This window comes from Episyrphus balteatus, chromosome 3, assembly GCF_945859705.1.
Source record: "Episyrphus balteatus chromosome 3, idEpiBalt1.1, whole genome shotgun sequence".
Taxonomy (NCBI): Eukaryota; Metazoa; Arthropoda; class Insecta; order Diptera; family Syrphidae; genus Episyrphus; species Episyrphus balteatus.
Window position 1 is genome coordinate 126,643,878 of NC_079136.1, and position 22,486 is coordinate 126,666,363.

A 22,486-nucleotide genomic window follows, 5' to 3' on the forward strand; every position below is an offset into this window, starting at 1 on the left:
GTTTAGAGAAACAATAGCTTCCGTAATGGAATTCCGATTTTTATTCCTATTTTTGTAAAGCCTGTTTTAGATTAAAATTAAAAGTCTTTAAGGTTCCTAAGAACTCAATGAATAGGACAGAAGCCTTTAGAAAGTTGTCATGAATTTTTGGCAGAATTCAATTTAATAGACCAGAAGTTTTGTATGGTTGATCCGTTGATGTTATTGAATAAAATACTTATGTAGAATTGGAGGCTCTATGCTTTGTGAGCATACTCTCAGAACTTACCTATAGTCAATTTCAAATCCACTGGATTCTACAATCTTAAATATATTTTTTTTATAAGTTCTAAATCAATTCTCGTAATTTCGGAAGAAAATTCAGTGTTTTGGAAAAAATTAAAACACATTTTTCTGGAAATTCTACCGGAAAACCTCGATTTTTTTGGCAATTCATCCTCGTTTTTAAAAACACTGGAGCTGTAACTAAGTTTTTAATTTGTTTTATAAAATTTTTCTTCGAGTTTTCTCCCAACGCGTTTTTAAATCCGCTCTAAAATTAACAAAAGTTTAATTCAATTCAGATATCAAAACTTTTTGTCCTTGGAGTCGACATCTGACTCTTTAAAAAAAATCATTTGTAAATACAATTGAGTTTGAACAGTTTCCTAAATAAAAAATTACTAAAAAAAAAACAATTGGGGATCCAACTGTGCAAAATTTCACATAACACGATAAGTGGAAAAAGTAGCATGTTTTTTTACGGAATCACAAAATATACATACCTACATACGAAACATTTGGAAAAATACATAAAATACTACCCGATCGACTCCTATTCCTAATTTTAGAAGTACGGACTTAGGAAAATCTCAAAAACAGCACTTTATAAAAACTGATTACGGAACTTCAATCTACAATTTTTGTTGTGTTTCACCGTAGATACAATACATATCCGAAGTTGAAGGCTCCAAACTTAGATTTTAAGAAAAATTTAAAAAAAAAGTCGAAAAATCGGTCTATATTGATATTGAGTCATATTCATAGTACATAGTTGTTTAACTTAAACTGGAGTTTATCCAATGCAATTCAAATGGGATAAACACGAGTTTTTCGTAAAAGCAGGTTAAACAGTGTCTATGAATACGCCCCATTAAGTTTGGGTAGGGACTTTCTAGGCTAAAATATGAAAAATCTTAAATTTTTAGAGTGGGAATGAAATCCTCCCAAAAACTAATTAAATGTTTGTTTCGGGGCATACCCAAACGCACCTTATGATGAAAAACATTCGAACTTGTTTCTATTATAATAATTAAGAAGTGTACTAAAATAAAAATGTTTTTTGAAGAAACGCAAGGGTAATGGCGTTTTCGATTGGTTTTACTCAAGGATTCACTTATTCTGAAATCTAATAAAACAGTTTGAATCGGTTGCATTCAATTCTGAAATTTCATCTATATTGGTGAATAATCAAATACATTTTTTGGCTTTTCCACTAGGAAATTTTGTTTGATGTTTAATATTTAAATATTAGTGATTTTGAGTGAATTCTGATTTGTTCGTGGGAACAAAACACTTTCAGAAGGCTTCCGGATACCAATGTTTTGCATTTCACTTTTTTGCGGAGTCACATGCCGAAAGTGGTATAAGTTCTACATTTCTGTGAATTACATTTTCTGACTGGCTACGACTCTAATCGCCAGTGATAAAGGTACAATTACATGTTTAATAAGAAAACTGCGTAACGATATGCTTTGAGTGCCACTTTTTAAAAAAATTGCCCCTACCGAAATACCAATGGAAATAAAATTCAAATTTCCTGGCATTTTTTGCCTTCAATAGTATTTGATTAACTACTTTTTCGCCACTTTTAACAACAGATAATAAGAATTTCTCTTTTCAGTGAAAGATAATAATGAAGTCAAAGCAAGAATTGGTATCAAACATAAAAATACCTTAATGACGTCTTTCAACAACCATACAAGGAAACCAGAACCAGGAATACCCTCGAAACAAAAATTTAAAAAAAAAAATGCCCAATGTTTACATGTGTTTTTTGTATATTTTTACAGTTATTTATATATAAACAATATATATTTTCCATATAATATATTATTATTTTCATAATCTTTTTTTATTTATTTTTTTTTTGTGTTTTTATAAATTGTTTTTTTTTTTCATTTTTTTGTTTTATAAAGATCATCTTGCTTTTACATAATAATTAAAATAAATCATTTATTTTTTTTTTGTTTGTTCTTATTGCATCTCGCAGGTTTTACACATTACGAATAATTATAATCATCATCAAAAATAATACAAATTAAATTTTATCATTCTCATTGATTTTTTTGTTTTTATCTTTATGTTGCAACAAAAAAAGAAAAAAATATTTAAACAAAAATTAAAATAATAATAAAATACTTAAACAAAAACAAACAAAAAACTACAATAAAATTAGTTGCGCCTTATTTAATAATTTATCTATGATTTATAGTATTTTCTTTTTTTTTTTTGTTTTCTGTTTAACTATAATTTTTTATAATATAGTTTAATTTTTTTTTTTAACAGTCGGTGCTTCTTTTAGACAAAAAAAAAATAATAAAAAGAAGAAAATAAAAAATATTAAAACAAGATATACAACAATTTTAAGACAAAAAAATAAACATATTTTTTCTTATAAATTTAAATTAAAAATCAAAATAAAAAAAAAAAAAAACTATAAAAGAATCCCTTTGTTTAATATTTAAAGTAGCTTGTTTTTTTTTTTTTTTTCTTCTTCTACTAATTTTTTTATTTTTTTGTATAATTTTGTTTAATTTGATGTCTAAATCCTTGAATAATTTTTTTTTTTGTTTGCTTTATTTTTGATAATTTTGCAATAATTTATGCCTAAAATGTGATTATTCTTTCACTTAATTTTGTCTATAATATTTTTTTTTTGTTTGTTGTTTTTTTTTTTGCATGTAGGATTCTTAGATAATAATTATTTTGGATATAAAACAACAAAGATAAAAATTAATAAAATTGCTAGGTTTAGGGGTGTTGTTTTTTTCTATTCCAGCTCTCAACAAATAATTTCTTTTTTTTTTTTGTTTATAATTTTTTTTTTTGCATCATGTTTTTAATTTATTTTTTTTTTTTTATTTATTTACAATAAGCGCTCTCTCTTAATAAAGCCTGAATATAATAATATTTAGTTTTATTTATTTAATTAAATATTTAGTTGTTTTTTTTTTTTTGATAAATTAAACTTAAAATTTAAATTAAAAACGTGAGAGTAGAATTTGAGTGTAAGTGTGTGTGTGTGTGTAAAATATTCTTAGAGAATACACGAAAATACTTGTTGTTGTTGTTGAGAATAATTAAATTCGTTTGTTATGTGTTAAGATCGTCATGCTGAGAACTGAAATAGCTCACCAGACCACTGAATTCGCTTGTAGATTGCGACGATGTTGGTGGCGATCCACTACCATCGTCTGGAGCATCATCAGGGCCACCAATCGTTGGCGGATTTGATGAGTATGGACTTCGCGACTCGGAAGACTCGCGCAATGGTGGCGGAGTAGAGTTCTTAGATGTGTTGAAGGTCTCCAGAGTGGTGAGTTTTTTTCGTGATAGCTCAATCACAGATGTTGGAATTGTTGTCGACGATGATGGTGGTAATGGAGCTGCTGCTGCAGCTGGTTGTGGTGGTGGTACACATGGCTTTTCAATAAGAGGAGATGGTGATGAGACTGGTGGTCGAGATGGCGGTTGTGGTGGTGGTGGTGGTTGTTGGGACTGGGGCTGTGGTTGTGGTTGCACTGCGGAAACTGGTTGCGTTGGAGGAGCCACTACCACAGATGTGGGAGCAGCTAGCGAAGATGCTGATACAATCACAGAGCTTGGGACTGCCGAAGCTGTTGGAGGTGGGGGTGCAGAATGAGGAACTGACAGCGGTGGCGGATAATAGCCATAGCCTCCTCCCACGAAGGAACCAGCTTAAAATTCAATACAAGAATTATTATCAAAAAATATGAATAAAACATTAATATTGGAATCTTACGTGATGAATACTCTGGAGGAGGAGCTCCAACTGGTCGTATTAGACTTGGTTGTGAAGAATTGACTGGAGGTCCTCTATGTGGAAAGCCAGGATTGTTATACATTTGAGGTCTAAAAACGAAAATAGTCTCAATATCAGATCAAAAATTAATTGGTAGCTCCAAAACCTACCTATAAGGACTTAGATGTGGTGGCGGAGGAGGTGCCGAATGTCGTGATGGTGGTCCGGCGTATTGCTGCTCAGATCCTGAGTATGGAGATGACTGTCTGGGTGGTCCTTGGTCTCGTACAATTGTATTAGCTAGGCTAATTGGCGGAGGAGGACCACCGCCACCGCCTGATGATGGTCTGAGAGGTGGTGGCCCACCAACAAATGACGGTCGCATTGAGTGATGTGATGACATTGGAGGCATTGGAGGACCGCGATGTCGCATTGGTGGCCTGTTGCCAGGAATCAATGAATTTGGTTGCGATGGTGGTTGTGATTGGGATGTTTGCGGCGGCGGTGGTGGCTGACGATGATGTTGCGACTGAGATTGCTGAGGTGGCGGTGGCCGCTGTTGTGGTGGCTGCTGCTGTGGCTGAGCCTGAGGTCGCAAATGTGACTGTGGATGCGGCGGTCGATAGAATCGAGGTCCTTTAAAAAAATTAAAAATCTTGTTAAAATAGAAAACGTTTATTTTGCAACAATAAATTACCTTGATCAGGGAATGGCGGTCCACCTCCTGGTCCTGGCCCACCCATATGCATCATTGGTCTCGTCTGCAGATGGGGCATTCGAGTAATAACCGACGGTTGAGTATTTGCCGTTGGTGGCTTGTACAACTGCGGTGGCTGGGCTATAGACAGTGCCGACTTGATCACTCCTGGAGTCGCACTTTGTACAATGGGAGGCGGCGGTGGTGGTGCTTGTTGTTGTTGTGGCTGTTGGGGTTGTGTTTGTCTCACTTCAGGTTTTCCCTGTGGAGCATTATCAGCTCTCGGTTTTGAAGCAGCCGCTGCTGCAGCAGAGGCCGCAGCTGCTGCCTGCTGCTTCTGCAATGGATCCCTCAGTGGGGTTATCTTTTTTCGCCTGCCTCGTGGTTTGTTGGGATCACCGCCACCTCCAGAAGACATTCCACCTTGCTGTTGGTTAGTTGCCGGGATTGCCTGAGAGGTGGGTGGGAATTGGCGAGACATCGGATGATTCAGAGGCGCACTTAGGGCATTCTGCAACAGAGGCAAGTGTGTCTGTCGATTTTGTAGCATCATAGGCGGTCCATATCCGTGCCTCAATAATGGAGGATGTATCGTTGGCATTGGTAGCTTCTTACGAACAGGTTCTTGCAGGCCCGAAGTGGAACTTTGCTGCTGTGGTGCCTGAGGTGGCATATAAGTCGAAACCGGTCTCACAACTGGTTCGCTTTCCTTCGCCGGCTTCTTTCGCAAAACCTCACTGGGAAGTGGCAGCTTCAACTGTTGTTGTTGGGCAAAATCTTCCTCCACCATTCGTGCAATAGCTTCCTCATCCATATCCTCTGGATTAAAATCATCTGGCAAATCATCGTCATCGAATTCCGACTCATCTAAATCACCCTCACTGATTGACTCACCTTTGCGCTGCAAATAATCAATATCTAGCACTTTAGCTTGACGAATCACCGCCAGAGGCACCGTCGACAGCGAGTCCAGCTTCGCTGGGGATCTTTGCGCTCCGGTTTTGATTGGAATCAATCTGGGTGTGGCTGCCAACTTGGCACCCTCTGCATTTTTCTCAGCCAACATTCGCTTAATCTCCTCCTGCTTCTTGATGAATTTCTCTCGTTCTTCCGGAGGAGTATCAGGTCGTTTGACACCTGGTTTAATGCCTCCATCAGAACTTTCATCATCATAGTCTTCCAGATAGGTACATCTCTTGCCGCGAGTTTTCCTTGAACTATCCACACTATCGTCACTGTCATCATCGTCATCATCACTATCATCCCGAATCTGGCGATTCTTTGAGACGATAGGCTTAAAATTGCCTTCGTCACTATCATAACGTTTGGTCTTCTTTGCTTTTGATGCCATTTTGGGCTTCAATTTTGGAGATTTCCTTGCAATTGCATTTGATCGTTGCTTCTTTCGTTTGGATGGACGCCAAGCGCCATCACTTGCCTCACTGTCTGTCGAATCATCGCACAAATCTTCGCTATCGATGTTTTCCGACAATTCATCATCATCGTCGTCGTTGGTCTCCGATTCGGTGTAATCTGAATCCTTCTTTCGTTTTTTCTTTGTTCGCGGACGCACTTCAGCTTCTGAGCCATCGCAATCCGAATCGTCGACGATGAATTTCCTATCCTTTCGGCGTTCTCTTGCCGATCGGCGAGCTGCTCGTCTAGACTTCTTTTTCTTGCCGCCCTTTCGACTGCCGCGACGCCTTCGATACACATCCAAACTACTGTCTGAAGATTGCGACACCTCCTCATCATCATCGTCTTCTTCCTCGTCATCCATCGAACTAGTTTTGAAGTCTTCATCAGAGTCGTTGTCGTCCCCCTCCGAGCTGATGTCCAATTTCGTAAGTTTTCTGTGTTTCTTCTTGATATTACGTCCGGTCTTTGGTTTCCTTTTGATGGGCTCAAAATCACTGCCAGAGTCTTCACCTCGGGGTTGCTTTCCAGACGGTTTTTCCTCAGTCCCTCCATTCTCTTCAACTTTAACCTCTTCGGGCTTCTTCTCCTCCTCGTCATAGATGTTGGAGATGTCCTTGCCGCGACCCAAATTTCCAGCTCCAGCCACAGCGTCTTCCTCCTTCTTCAATGCTGATTTGATCATTTCATCGTACTCGTTCAGTCGATAACTCACATTGATCTGCCGTCGTTTTCGCAGCTTATAGATCGGCTCATCATCAGTATCAGTTGCTGAGCTACTTTTGCTCTTACTCGTTCCACTGGCCCCCGATGAACTTGAATTCGACGAATTACTACTTCCTTCAGTCTCTGTTCCATTCTCCTCATCATCTTCGCTGCGATCATCATCGTCTTCGTACTTCTTCTTACGATTCTTCGATGATGATGCGCCGCTCGATTTCCCTTTCTTGGTAGCAGCCTTTTGTTTTTTTGCAATCTTTCGATCGTTCTTCTTTTCCACCTTGACTTGAGCTGCTTTTTCCAATTCCAATCGCTGTTCCTCTTCAACACGAATCTTCTCTTCTTCTTCGTCCTTTCGCCGCTGCACTAAATCATCGAATTCTTTCAGATGATTCTCCAGAGCAACTATCAGCACCTCTTGCTGACATGGTGGGCAGAACCAATCGCCTTCGGGAATGTAGAAAATAACTGGTGACAAGCAAGAACAATGATAGCCCTTGTTACATTTGTCGCACAACAAAATCCACTCTGGGTGATCTGATTTTCCGCACTTTTGACATGATTCGTCCGGACTATGTTCCTCCAAAGTATCTTCTTCGCCTTCTTTCCTTGCCGTTCGTGCTCTCTTCAGTGGCACCACTTGCGAATCATCCTCCAAATCTGATTCCGGTGAAAATTCATGATCTGATTTAAAGAGCGGACTACAACGATCTCTCTCCCTCTCGTAGTAATGTTCCTCCACTTCCTCCTCATCGGGCTCTTCGGAACCCGAACTCCAACCATCCTTGCCGGGTAGTTTCTTTTTCTTTTCTGCTTTTTTCTTCACCTCTACATCAACTTCACTGTCTGCCTGATCTGAGGAATGCTCAGACGGTTCACTGACTGTTGGATCTTCTGGCTTGCTTTCGGCTTTCTTCTTTTTCTTCAATTCAGCCTTCATGTTGCGCAAAGCGATTTCTTCCATTTTTCTACGATCAGCTTCTTCGCGAATCTTTAGCTGAGCTATTCTGCGTGACATTCGGACTGGAGTGCCTTCCGAGTCAAGGTCGATAATGTTTTTTGTATCAACATCGTCGTGGCATTTGCGTCTCTGTCCAGACGATGTGGCTGGTTGCTTTTGAGCAGCTTGCTGCTGTCGAGGACGAGAAGTTATGACAGTTGGAGTTTTTGAAGCTGCTGATTCTTCTTTGACTTTGGGCTCTTCCTCTTTAACCGCAATTGGATCTTCGTCCTTGTCTTTTTCCTTCTTAACTTCCTCTTCTTTGACTGGGGAAGTATTTGTTTTCGACTCTTCTGTCTTTGGAATTCCATTTTTTACATCGGGCTTAATGTCGACAGGCTTCGCCTCGACTTTTACAACGTCCACCATCTTAGGCGCAGCTTTGACCCGAGTCCGTTTAACTTGAGGAAGCTCTATCGCAGGCTCTGGAGGACCACCTCTTCGACTTGAACGAGTTGCTTTCACCACAACAGGAGAAGGAGTTTTAGTTTCTTTTGGGTCATCCTCACTGCTTCGACGCTTTCTTTCTTTTTTATCCGATGTGGATTGATCTTCTTCAACTGTTGGTGGTGTTGGTTCTGGAGTCTTTGCTTTTTTGGTTTCCACATCGATTTCCAATGGGTCGATTTCAGGTGGAGGACTTTTGCCTTTCTGAACTTTAACAAGTTCAGGGGTAATTTGTTTCTTTTTAGGAATTTCTTCATCAGATTCTTCATTCGCCTCCACTGGATGTGGTTTTTTTGTTTGTTTATTTAAAGACCTGGAGGAGGCCGGAGTTTTTGTTGCTTCGTCTTCTTTGAGTTTTTCATTAACTTTGGTAGCGACAGAAGACTTTTCTGGTGTTATTTTCTCATCAGCAACTTTTTTCTCCAAATCCTTGACAACTTCTTTATCAGCTGCAAGTTTGTTTGAAGATTTTGAAGCAGCAGCAGAACTTGATTTAGCTGCTGCAACTTTTTGCTTCAATTTTGCTTTTGGTGTTGGAAGTTTTTCAGGTTCTTTTTCGACTTTTTTAACAACCACCTTTTTGCGTGGTAGTTCTTCTTCTCCTCCACTGCTGCTTGTTGTTGTTTCTTCTTTTGTGGCAGTTTTTCTCTGAGCTTCGACTTTTTTCCTAATTTCTGTATTGACTAATTTGCTTCGCATTTTAAGTCGCTTGCCACCTATATCTTCTTCTTCCTCATCTGGAATCTGATCTTCTAAATTTTCCGAATTTAAATCAGTCTCACTCTCTGATGATGGATGACGTGGAGGAGGTGGTTTTTCTGGTTTATCGTCACTGAGGCGACGTTTACGATTTATTATTGTTCGCCTGGTTGGTCTTCTGTCATCTTGATTGCCATTTTTTGCTTCTGGCTTATTTTTCTTCTTTTCAAGGAATGACGAGACTTTGGGAGTTTTCTTAGCTGATTCTGGTTCTGAATGATTTTCACCATTTGTTGGTTCTGGGGAGATTTTTTCAACACTCTCCTTATCCTCCTCGTCTTCATCCTCTACAGGATTTTCATTATCATTCTCAGAATCATCACTCTTCGATGGATTCTTCACAGGGCTTAGCTTTAAACAACCCGGTTGGCCAAAGAAAAAAGTCGCTTTCGATTCTGTTCCGCTGGTTTTTGCATTGCCAACTAAACACTCAGCTCCGGAACCTTCGCCTTGAATAAAGATGGGTGTGTCTTCGATTTCTTCACTGAATTCAAGTGATTCTTCGTCGTTAAAGTGATTGTATGATAAAAAGATATCAAAGCCATTTTCACATTCGGCACCACTACCTTCCTCACGAACAATCACTGGTGGATCTTCAATGGCTTCACTTACCTCTGCTGCTTCAGGGGGATCGTCGTTTTTTGCATCTGCAGTTGTTACTTCTTTCATTTCGACGTCTTCAGAGGAACTTTCGATTTTGTCAGAATCGGGTTTATCAACAGTTGCTTTAAGTTTATCTTCAAATTTAGGTACCTCTTTGACGGTTGTAGGAAGTTTTTCGTTTTCAGCAGCTATTTCGTCTTTGTCGACATCTCCATCTTTGTCGTTTTCTTTTTCATTTTCTTTATCTTCTTCTTTGTTTGCTTTCTTTTCTTCATTTTCAGTTGTTTTATTGTCTTCGGGTATTTTTTCATTTTTTCCCTTTTCATTCTTTAGAATTCCATTTTCTTGTTTTGGAGTTTCCTTCTCCTCCGAAGACTTTACACCTTGTTCTTTTTTATTTACCTCTTTTTTATTCTCTTTTTCGCCATTCATTTCTTCTTTACTTTCTTCTACGTCATTTTTTTCTTCTTTACTCTCTTGAACGCCATTCTTTTCTTCAACGTCGTTTTTCTCTTCGTTACTCTCTTTAACGTCTTTCTTCTCTTCATTACTCTTTTGCACGTCTTTCTTTTCTTCTTTACTTTCTTCAACGATTTTTGTTTTTATTTTACTCTCTTGGATGATTTTCTTCTCTTCAATACTTTTGGATATTTGTTGATATATTTTTAAAGTTTCCGAAGAGTCTTTAGTTTTCTCTTCTGGTTTATCTAATTTAAATTTCTTCACTTCACATTCGTCGTCATCTTCTTCGGCATCGTCATCATCATCTTCATCGTCTTCTTCTTCTTCTCCTTCATCAGCAGAATTTTCATCGTCTTCCTCTTCGTCTCCTTCTTCTTCATCATCTGCTTCTTCCTCGTCATCCTCCTCTTCTTCTTCTTCCCCCTCATCACCATCATTTTCATCTTCTTCTTCGTCGTCATCTTCGTGCTTTTCATACCTTCCTAGTTTTTTCTCTCGATTCGTGTCCAAAAGAGTTGGCCTTTGTTTCTTCACTTCTTGAGGTTCAATTTTTTCACATTCATCTAGGGAACGTTTCTTTGAGATTTCCAATTTGATTTTCGATTGACTAATAACCAAAGGCTACAAAAAAAAAAAAACAAATTACATTCAATCTTCATTTCAAATTTTTTTTTCATTTTATACAAAATTACCTTAACTTTTTTCTCCTCTTCCATTTCGCCATCACTAACCCCACCACCACCTTCAGGCAGTGTCTCTTCTGGTTCATTTGAGACAGTGGCAATATTTCCATTGTCCTTGTTGCCTAATTTAATTTTAATATTCGGTACCCGTCCCGATGCGCTCTGATTACTCTCTTGACTATCATCTTTTTCCTCTGGCGGTGGAGGTTTCTCAATCGGTACCGAACAACTATTGCTACTGCTATCCTCATCAATGAAGCCAATATCCGATGGGAGGACAACTTCGTTGCCCTTCAATCGTGATATAAGCTTAACAAGTTCTTCTCGATTTGTGGCAACAACTTGCCATATCTCTTCGTCCAAATGTTCCTGATATATGCGAATATTACATTCGGGATCTTGTGTCAACCAATAGGAATGGCCAAGACGATCCCGTCCTATTGGTTCACTTCTCAACGAATCAGCACTCATTGTTAAAATTTTTGCCCGAAATTTATTATTTCGATCAAATTGATTTTCAAGAAGTTCCTAAAAAAGAATAATTTGGGGGATGGTTACAAAAGAGATTCGAGTGATCATTTAAAAGATGTGTGTTATATTTACCCTTAGAATTCGGAGTTTAACTTTGAGACTTGATTTTTTATATCCGAATCTCTCAATTTCCCAGCCATCTTGAGAGGAATAGCAAAAGCAAAATTTACTTAGCGCCGATTCCCAAGCACACTCGTGAACAGTTCGTCGAGTTTTCCGCATAAGTTTGATATGTAGATCTCGCAAACCATTTGGAACTGCAAATGACAAAAAGAAAAAAAAATACAATTAGAACTGTAAACTTTTTTCTGTTTTGGACTTCAAATCTATTAATAAAAGAACAATTCATCATCGCCGCATTTTACTACTGAGTCATGATAAAATAATTTTGTAGATTTTGCCTTTAAATTGTTATCAAATAATTTTCTAAGTTTTTCGGCGGCGTTAAACAGTTTTGTAAATGAGAAGACAAATTAGGTGTTAACTACGGCAGAATAAGTTTCATAGGACGTAACTTCTAACTCCGAAGTTTTACTTCGAAAAAATTTGGTTACACCTGAGAATCCTGATCAATGGAACATTCTAGTTGATGAAGCATTCGAGCTTAATTGATATTGAATTTAATTATTTAACTCAGACTATTCACATAATGATGAATGTTTTCTAAAGGTATGAATGAAAGTATTATTTAAATGAAAATCATTTTATTCTGAATATGAACATAGTTTAAAAAAAAACTAATTTTATAAATAATTTTTTTGAAAAAAAGTTTTAAAATAAAATTGGTATGCCATTTTGTGGAAACCATTAATCAAAGTCTAAAACCAAAATTTCAATGTCCCGTTTTCGTAATAATGGTACCGTTAATAATGATTTTCAAGCATTTTTTATCATCAAAAGACCATGCCTACACTGACAGACAGACGGACTTCTTGGACCCACTTTTTTTTTTTTTGCACTATATCTATCATGTCATATCTGATTGTTATCTCAATCAAAATGGCAGTATTTTCGCTATTTTACTGTTTTATGTCTTGAAAGTTTTTCAGAATTTGATTTTTGCAGATTTTGCAAAAATATGAAACTAGAAAAAGGTTTCCAGACAAGTTATGTTGAAGAAATACTTTTCATATTAGAAAATAAAATCGAATAATAACCAGGACAATTACTTGGATTTCGTTTTTGTTTTTTTTTTTGTTAATTAAGGAATCAAGGCTTGGGTCGATATTTGATATTTGGGAATTTTTTAAACGGTGCAATAATAAAGTGACATTGTTTAATGTTTTTATAAAATTATTAATGATAAATTTTTTAATTCTTAGGAGATTCACTTAAATTTTTTTAAGAAGAAAATTCTGATTTTAAATGAAATTAATGCCACTTTGATTTTAACAGAGTTTAAACAGATTCCATTTATTTTTATAAGAAATCTCATTATTTTAAGCAGATAAATTGAAAAAGAACATCATCTTGATGAAACGGAGTTGCGAGAGTGGTTCATTTAGGGTATCGTGGTCACAAAGCCAAAACCACGAATATGCTTAATTGTAGTTTTGAGAAAAACGGCTTCAAAGTTTTGGAAACACATGTAATCTTATAGAAACTCGTGCAACAAAAATTGATATTTTAGGCTTCTAGGCAACTGATAGAGGATTGTGATCGACGCAGTGAATAGAGAGACCGATAACAAGTAAAATGACACATTAAAGTGAAAATGTCCAAAAATGCAGATTCGTGGCTTTGGCGTTGTGCCGACTATATAAAGTCACGAGGCAGATTCCAAAGTAAACAGTTTATTTATCTCTTTTTGTATTTAAACTCATTTTAAGCATCCTTTGTCCCGCTCGGGCAACTTCGTTTAGTAAAGTCGACAGGCAGGCCAACAACTTAACATATTAATTTCCCACCTTGCATGGGGAAGAAGTCAACTTTACTAATGGTGACTTTGTTCCCACTCAGTCAGAAAAAACGGGAGCTAATCGAATATTTCTCCCGTTTTTTTTTTCATATTCGAGTTCAGCACATGAAAAATCTTTGAAAATTAAAGTTTATTCTCGGCACCAAAAACTTTGTAGATTTGTGTTATAAATGCCTAATGTAAATGCAATATATTTTGTTTGCCAATCAACTGTTATATTTATAGTTTTATGTTGCAATATAAAAAAAATACGTTTAGAGTACTCAAATTTTGGCCGAAAACATTTGAATGTGAATGTGTTCGGGAACTGGTGCCACTAGCTTACTACTATTTTATTAGCCACAGAGGTTTAACCCTCTAATGGCTCCGCCCGCCTTTAGGCGGGGTATCGATTATCAGTTAAAATTCTTAACGGAATCATTTTTTCCTTAAAACTGCCAATGCATTTTTATAGTCAAGAAGGTGATCTAAAGATTAGTCTTTGCTTAGTAGTTGTAGCTCGTTACCTTCGCGAGAAAGATAAGATCAAGGTCAAAATAAGCTGTGAAATCACTTAAATAAATTTTGACGAGCAAATGTGCGCTACGAAAATGGGTGGGAACCCAACTTATCAGTCTATGCCAGCCAAACCTCATAAATGGGGTACCAAGTTTTTTGTGCTGTGCGATCACACAGGCTTTTCATATTGTTTTGAAATTTATTCTTGCGCCGGCATAAGGTGAATCCCGTAAATGCTCCAGATCTTAGGATCGAAAAAACCATAAGCAAATTGAAGTAGGTTGTCCCTTTATAATCAAGGAATATGGATGGTCGTCGAAAGTGGACTAATCGTATCTTTTATCACCTGTTGGATGTGGCCATGGTCAATGTTTATATTCTTTATCATCGTCTGCATAAAGGAGCAAACATTGAATTACCGAATTTTCGATCGGAAGTTGCGGAATCCTTATGCATGATATCGGTGAACAAACCAAGGAAACAATAAAGGCTGCCCGACGCACAGTGGGAAAAAAGTGGAAAAAACTCATTGGTGTGATAGCTGGATTTTTTTATATGTTGGAAGTTTTTCTTACAGTAATTATGTTGTAGAATCAGGATGTGAAAGCATTTCTTTCAAAAAAAATTTCTAGATTTAGAAATTTGTATTCAAAGTTGAAAAATTATGAAAACTGATGTAAATACGAGTATTTTTTAAATGGTATAAAATCAGTTAAATTTTGACTTTTCAAAAAATTTTGTTTGTAAATATATTAAAAATAAACAGTTTAACAATATCAGTTACAAGTTTAGCAGAAAAAAAAAATTTTTGATTTTTCATTTTAAGAATACTTATAATTTTCCGGAATTTTGAGTTCAAAAATTGTTTTAACTACTTCCTCTGTTTGCCTCTGTGGGCGGACTCATATCACATGATAGTGTTGAATCTCAGCAACATTTGACACCAAAAATCTCATCCTAGTTCGTCCTAATAAACTTTTTAGAGCAATTTGAAGCTAATCAAATGTGAAAAACGTATTTTCTAAAAAAGCAGATTATAATAAAAAATGGAAAGATTTTCTTAAAAATCATATGTTTTAATATGTTTTTTGATCCGATGAATTCAAATCTGACGTTAGTTTGAAAATATCTACATATTAAAAAAAAAAATCGAAAAATACATAAATGGACGGTTTTCAACGTTTTGTGCAATTTATTTAAACTTTTCTGGGGTTTACGAATATTAGATTCACAGCCGTTTGCTGAATCGAAACTTAACCTTCCGAAGGCAAGGCTTTTTTTCTACGTGAATAACATCATCATTGTACATAATTATTATTTTTTTGATGAAATAAAAAATAAAAACTTTCAACAACATTTAGGCAAATTAACTAACTGACTTCAATATAATTCAGTTCTAGACCTTTCGATAGAAAATTACAAAAACAGAACCAAAAGAATATACCCTTTCTCAAGAGGTGGGGTGATGGGTAACCCCACTTTCCTTCGGAAGGTTAAGCATTTATGTTCAAAATAAACTCTTATGTAGCAGTTTACGCAAAGGAAAAAGGAGCTTATGTTCAACTTAAATTATTTAAGTTTCGTTTCAGCAAATGGCCCTCAGAGCACAAAAAAACTAAAATAAAGATATGACTAAAATTAAAACCTACAAATTGTTTCTTAAATTTCTTCCTAAGTCTTAAACAATAATTAATTGCAAGAAAATCTTATTTTGGTTCCCTTGCTTTTAATAATCTTGCCTGAAAATTTCATTAAAATCGGTTCAGTGGTTAAGGTTTAATTGAGTTTTTTCCAGTTCCCCATACAACGTGAATAACGGTTTCTATTAGAACTATTTTCCTTCTTTCAAGACCTGTTTATATCTTTTCGATATCTTTTTTATTTCCCGAGATATCTTAAAATGTAGTAAGTGGGTTCGGCTTCATATATTATAAAGGAGATAATGACGGTATAATTTATATGGTAGATATACTATGCCAAACAACTCAAGATATCTCAGGCAGTAAAAAAGATATCGAAAAGATTTAAACAGGTCTTGAAAGAAGGAAATCAGTTATTATATAAACCGTTACTAAATATGTTGAGACAATTTTACTTATATAAAAGAATAAGGTCCGAAATAGTCAAGAAAAAACTTTTTTTGCATTTTCTAACGGTAATATTTCAAAAACAGGAGCTGATTAATTTTTTATGACTTCGGATTCGATTTCAAAACATTGAAAACCTTCAGAAAAGTATATTTTGGTTACTGCAAGTCACGTTGTCTTCGTTAAATTTCATACAAAAGTACTAGTTTTCGACTTTTTTCAACTTAAATAGCCATTTTTCACTTTAGTGGGCGGGGCAGTGGGCGGAAATTACTGGTGTTGATTTATCTTCTTATTTCCTATTATTCCTGAAAATTTCATCAAAAACGGTCCAGTAGTTTAGATTTTACGCAGTTTTTTCCACTCTGCCATACAAGGTTCCCCACTGTGCGACGTCATCACCTAGTCCATTTACAACGAAGCTAAAAAAGCTTATATTCCGACGGATGAAGTTCACTACGATAACATAGGCCACTGGGGTGCATTCCACTAACGCACTGGACCGTTTCAAGGCGGTCAGTGTTCTTTTACCTGTAAAAGGTGTAAACATCATCAAATTGATAAACTGAATTCAGATTCGGTCTTCTTGTGGGAAGATTTATTCATCCAAACACAAAAATAAGGTATTGAAGGGTTAAACGGACTCAAATAATAGATTTTGAGGTCGCTGATGTATTTACTGGGGTAAGCTCTGAAATAGGCCCTAGGTGTTTAATTGTTTCTTTCTCTTCTACGCCGTGAGCGCTCCTTTAGAATATACCCATTGTATTGTAGGTATCAAAAGGCGCAGTGACCCACTGGTTCAGCTGGTTTTTATCCATCATTTATTCTAGGGCATAAACTTCAAGAGATAACGCACTACGCGCATCTAGGAATTTGCCTTAAAGCTTCTCTAATAATAAGAGCTACGGATCGTGGCCCTAAAACCAATATGCGATAAGATTATAGCTGTTATCCAAATACCCAAGAATACTTTTTTGCTAGCATTCTCAAGAAATCCCTGCATCCAAATCCAATAAATCAAAATAAATACAAAAAAAAAAAATGTTTTGACAGATAAAAAGTGAGGCGAATTTCCTTTTATTATTTTTTTTCGGCGAAAACGAGAAAACCCACGGCGAAAATTATACACAAACAAACAGAGAGCCAAAGAAAAACACTACACAAATGCCAATTTTCCCTCTCTCTCAACGAAATCACACACAACACACTCTATCTGTCTCTTTTTCTCTATGCGTAATTAATTAACGAAAGAAAAAGAGAAAAAAAAAAGAAAAGTACTCTACAACTAAAACTGCAATAAGAAAAAAAATAATAGAAAAAAAAAAAGATTTCACTCATTTTCACTTAATTTTTTTCCAACTTTCAATCAAAAAAAAAAAACATTACAAACCTTCATCCGTATTCGATAGCCATTCTTGTAATTGTTTAAAATCCGGATAATTCACTTGTAATTGTTCCGAGAATTTCTCCAAAAACGCACAAATTACCGCAAAATCGGGATCATTTGCACAAGAAGCATCTTTGTCGACGATGACCGTCGTCGTCGCGGACGCCATTTTTGTGTAAATGCGTTTGCCCGTTTGTGTGTAGTTGAGTAGAGGATTATCTCTCTGCTAATGGTGAATGAAGAACGACGACATTGCTACATGAAGAAAAACACAAATTTCACACTGAATTTTATGATTTAATGGGGATTATTTTATTCATACACTATCACAACATGATGGGGAACACTTTTAAATGAATTTGATTGATTTATTTGGTTTTTAATTTATGTTAAATCACATAAACACCGGATTTTATTAATGGCTGTGATGGGTACATAAGTGCATCACTGTGCCGTAAAACGGGAGTAGCTTTTTTTGTTCCTTTTTTCGCTCGTTGTACTTGTGCGAAAATGTAATAGATTGCACTGTTTTAGGGTAGAGATGAGAGTTTTTTTTTCAGTTTTTCGAAGATGAGGTAGTTTTTCGAACTTATTTTATTGAAAATAAAAATTATGAGAAAAATGTATTTTCAAAAAGAAAAAAATATGTTAAATCGTTGTTTGGTTTAAAAATTAAAAAAAAAGAAGAAACAATTTTGAAACGTTTTTAATGAAGCTATAACTCCGCTGAGGAGGCAATTACCCAACTAACATAACAGCTACTGTAAATTAAAAACTCACAAGTACCTATTACTTTTCATAGAGCTTGTATACAGCTTGCTTTAAAGGCTTGGCCACACCGGAGGGTATGCGATAGAGGTACGGGTAGCGGTAACGATATTTGTATAAAAAAAATTCCACATCTGAACGTTGATATGTCAGTTTGGAATTTTTTTCATACAAGTACCGTTACCCCTACCCGTACCGCCACCGCATACCCTCCGGTGTGGCCAAGCCTTAAGGCTTGGCCACACCGAACGGTACATGCGGTAGCGGTACGGGTAATTGTATGAAAAAAATTCTAAACTGACACATCAACGTTCAGATGTGGAATTTTTTTCATACAATTACCCGTACCGCTACCGCATGTACCCTTCGGTGTGACCAAGCCTTTAAGGCTTGGCCACACCGAAGGGTACATGCGGTAGCGGTACGGATACTTGTATGAAAAAAATTCCAAACTGACACATCAACGTTCAGATGTGGAATTTTTTTCATACAAGTACCCTCACCGCTACCCGTACCGCTACCGCATACCCTCCAGTGTGGCCAAGCCTTTAGAATTTAATTGCTTATAGAAGTATTAGCTTGTTTAACAATTTCTAAAAAGTTTTTTTTTTAATACTTTTAAAGAAACTTAACCGAAAAGAGCTTGTTTTTCGGATAAGCTTCGGTTAATTGACTTATAGAAGCTTTATAGAAACTACCGAGTTTTTTGTAGTTTTTGGTTTAGAAATTGAATAATGTAGCATGGAGTTTGGTTTTGACAATGAATAAAAAAAGTTTGTTTTCGAAAATCGGTACCTCCTCCCAAGTAACAATTTTACTTGCATAAGGTCCATTTTGTTCGATTCGACAAGCTATAGTTTGTATACGTTTAGTTTAAGGCTTACTTACGCAAGTCATCCATTTTGGAAAGAAAGGAGGTCTCCTTAAGGCTATCTAGAAGTGTTAAGAAGAAGCCTTGTAAATATCAGTTAAAGAAGACCTTTATAAGACCTGTTTGAACCGTTCTAAAGAAGCCTTGTATTTTCAAGTGACAGAAGGCCTCAAGACCTGTTCCAAGAAGTTCTTGTAAGTATGCAAAGTTTTTATCCTGCAGATATGCAATGTTTGTAACGCATTAGAACAAAACATTGCATTTCAATGTGAGGTTTCAATTAGCTCCCAATTTTCCACTCATCTTTAATATTCGAGCATGGTCTTCTAGTAAGGTGCTGGCTTGGTATGCAGAGGTACGTGGGATCGATTCTTGGCCGGGCCATTTGATGAAATAAAAAAATGTGTTCTTTTTCAATTAAAATAATATTCTCATCATTTCAGAACAACAGAAAAATTTCAGAAGAATAGGAAAAAATTAAAATAAATAAAATAATATGTAGAAAATGCAAAACGGAAAAAAATCAAAAGAAAATAAAAAAAATTCAATAAAATTCAATAAATTCTTTTTCTTTATGCATAAATTCAACATTTTCTACAACACCTTCAACAACTTCTATAAGGCCTTATTATAACATCCTAAGCAAGTAATCCGGTTTGTGCATTAGATAAACCCTCTACAGGAAGACCTCCGTAAGGCCATTTTAAGCTGTTTGTCACAAGCTATTAGCTTGTGGATTACCTGTGAAAAGGAAAGTCTTATGCAATTTCTGTAAAATGCGCCAAAATGATTTGCATAAGACCTGTCCTTCTTGTTATGAAAGCCAAAAAATAGCTTGCATTGACCCTTATGAAAGCTTAATTGTTACTTGGGCTATAGAATAGAACCGTTTTGAAAAATTCCAAACTGGAATATCAAAATTCAGCTGTGGAAATTTTTTCATACAATTACCCGTACCGCTACCGCATGTACCCTTCGGTGTACATGCGAATTATGCAAATTTTGAAAAATATAATATTTGGATTTAAAAAAAAAGTTGTTATAATTTCTACAACTTGGCAAACCAATTTTATTTAATTTTTTTTTTTTTTTTTTTTTTCAAAAAACTATTTAGGCATACAAAATTAATTTTAAAAAAACGGCTCTTAGGTTTGAAATTTTTTTTCTAAAAATGCATCTTTATAAAAGAAATTAAACTGCATACTTTTTTTTCGACCTCAATTTCATTTAAAGGCTTGGCCACACCGGAGGGTACATGCGGTAGCGGTACGGGTACTTGTATGAAAAAAATTCCAAACTGACACATCAACGTTCAGATGTAGAATTTTTTTCATACAAGTACCCGTACCGCTACCGCATGTACCCTACGGTGTGGCCAAGCCTTAAGGCTTGGCCACACCGGAGGGTATGCGGTAGCGGTACGGGTAGAGGTAACGGTACTTGTATGAAAAAAATTCCAAACTGACATATCAACGTTCAGATGTGGAATTTTGTTCATACAAATATAGTTACCGCTACCAGTACCGCTACCGCATACCCTCCGGTGTGGCCAAGCCTTTAAAGAGTTGTTTTTTTACATTTGAAGAACGATTTTTTTTTAATACATTTACCAAATTTTTATACCAAGCGTGCATATTATTTGCATGTATAGTAGTTTTTTTTTTTGCACATAAAGCGAACGCTGGAGTGGTTAATTGTATATTTTGGTGCATTTTTTGGAATAAAAATACATACAAAAACAAAATAAAACAAAAGAAAATTGCTGTCAAATTTGCGTCTTCTAAAAAATACAACTTCAGCTATTACATAATTAAATTTTTTTTTAAACATAATGAGTGCAAAAGAGAAAAAAGATGAAAGAAAAAATTATCCGACCGGAGAGTCGTGGGTCGTGAGTCGCCGAGACTCTTTTTTGAGGTTTCTTTTTCCACTTTTTCTTTTTTCAACATTCCCTCTCATTTCTTTTTGCTTCTTGGTGCAATACAACAACAACAATTTTTTAAATCAAAAGAGAAATGTCAAATTTGAGTCCTTGACTCAAGCGAGGCATCGTGTAATAGTCAGCTATTACATGAAGCCTCAAGAGGCTTGACTCTTTTTTCGAATTTTCTTTTGATAATCATTCTGTGAGGCGCGTACTATTACACGATGCCTCTTGAGTCAAAGACTCAAATTTGACATTTCTCTTTTGATTTAAGTATTGTTGTTGTTGTATTCCACCAAGAAGCAAAAAGAAATGAAAGGGAATGTTGAAAAAAGAAAGAGTGGAAAAAGAAACGTCAAAAAAGAGTCTCAGAATTATGGCCCACGACTCTCCGGTCGGATAATTTTTTGTTTTATCTTCTTTCTCTTTCGCACTCATTAGTTTTGAAAAGAGGCGCGCCTCTTGAGGCTTCATGTAATAGCTGACTTAGCCCCGTTCCATTGGAGGTGGTAGAAGCTTAAGGCTTAACTACATTCAACTTCAAAAAGTACAAAAGTGAAAAAATGTTTTGTCTTTCACCAACACACTGCGAAATTCTATCTTTCATCTCAGAAAAACAAAAGTGAAAGTTAAAACATTTTTAACTTTTACTTTTTCACTTTTTGAAAACACCAACACATGCAAACCAACATCTTAAGAAAATGATTGCTAGATGGCGTTGTACAGAATAATTTTCAATGAACATGCCTTTTTTTTGACAGATGATTTGTTGTAAACAAAAAAATATTTTTAACAAAAATTTATAAATTCGAAACAAACTAAATCTTTCAAAAGGTTTAAATTTCTAATTTGATGTACAAATAATATCATTTCTCTAGCCTTGGAAGCTGTAGCCCAGCTACATAACTTAATACAATCGGTAGTTAATATAATACAATATAATATACATAAATGGAAACAATTGAATAAAACCCGAATCACATGTTTTTATTTTAAAATTTTTCTTTTGCCAAACAAATATACATAATTGCTTACTTCACAATAGTTTCTTTTTTGTTTCATTGCTTTTCCACCGACTGAGAAGACGGTCTCCATGAAAAGATTTATTCGCTCCAAAAAGAAAATTCTCTCGGGCACCGCAACACACCACCAATCACAATCTCATACACCAATGATAATCTATCCTTAAAGCATGTTATACTGGACCACTATCACCCAACCATAGGTGTTTATTCCATTATTTATGCTTGAATGAATGGCGAAGTAACAAAATCCAATTATAATTGGAAAGCGCCATGTCGTGATGCTTCTCGGAAAAACGAGGACTCTTTGGTTTGGTTGTTGATTTCTTTCCCAGTGACGACGATGAGCTATATGAAGAATGTACACAGTTTAATGTTGTAGTTTCTTTATGCATGTATGTTTAAAAGAAATTAAAAAATTAAAACAATAAAATCTTAAGAAATAAAATAAACATTAGTACTCACATCTTGACCGCAAGACAAAAACAAATAACTGCACAATTTTTTTTTTTCACAAATGACAGATAATCTTAAAGTTTTAAACACAATTTTGGTACTCATTTTCGTATGAAGATGTCGCTCGTAGTATGTGTGTATTTTTCACTTTTTCACTTTTTGAAATCAAAAAGTGAATGTAGTTAAGCCTTTACTCATGAGTAGATCTAG

General features: G+C 35.7%; 1 protein-coding gene and 1 long non-coding RNA gene across 2 annotated transcripts; both read right to left on the reverse strand.

The window, feature by feature from the left end:
* Positions 1-3,197: 3,197 nt before the first annotated feature.
* LOC129916853 (microtubule-associated protein futsch) lies at positions 3,198-17,717 on the reverse strand. The gene is made up of 8 exons (XM_055997041.1): positions 17,558-17,717; positions 17,239-17,490; positions 11,415-11,599; positions 10,821-11,339; positions 4,722-10,749; positions 4,195-4,660; positions 4,025-4,134; positions 3,198-3,959 (listed from the first exon to the last, which is right to left on the reverse strand). Exons 2-8 carry the CDS (start codon positions 17,402-17,404, stop codon positions 3,355-3,357), a joined length of 8,079 nt encoding a protein of 2,692 aa, XP_055853016.1. The 5' UTR covers positions 17,405-17,490; positions 17,558-17,717; the 3' UTR covers positions 3,198-3,354.
* A 3,867-nt stretch (positions 17,718-21,584) lies between these two features.
* Positions 21,585-22,400, reverse strand: LOC129916854 (uncharacterized). Its single transcript, XR_008772557.1, has 2 exons — positions 22,286-22,400; positions 21,585-22,168 (listed from the first exon to the last, which is right to left on the reverse strand). It is a non-coding gene; the product is annotated as an uncharacterized LOC129916854 (long non-coding RNA).
* Between the last annotated feature and the right edge of the window lie 86 nt (positions 22,401-22,486).

Excerpts from the sequence above, each read along its gene's own strand:
- LOC129916853 (XM_055997041.1), bottom strand. The coding sequence starts at position 17,404 with ATGGCGTCCGCGACGACGACGGTCATCGTCGACAAAGATGCTTCTTGT. Across the intron at positions 11,340-11,414 it reads TTAAACTCCGAATTCTAAGG|GAACTTCTTGAAAATCAATT; the intron begins GTAAATATAACA and ends ATTCTTTTTTAG. Across the intron at positions 3,960-4,024 it reads TCCTCCAGAGTATTCATCAC|CTGGTTCCTTCGTGGGAGGA; the intron begins GTAAGATTCCAA and ends TTGAATTTTAAG.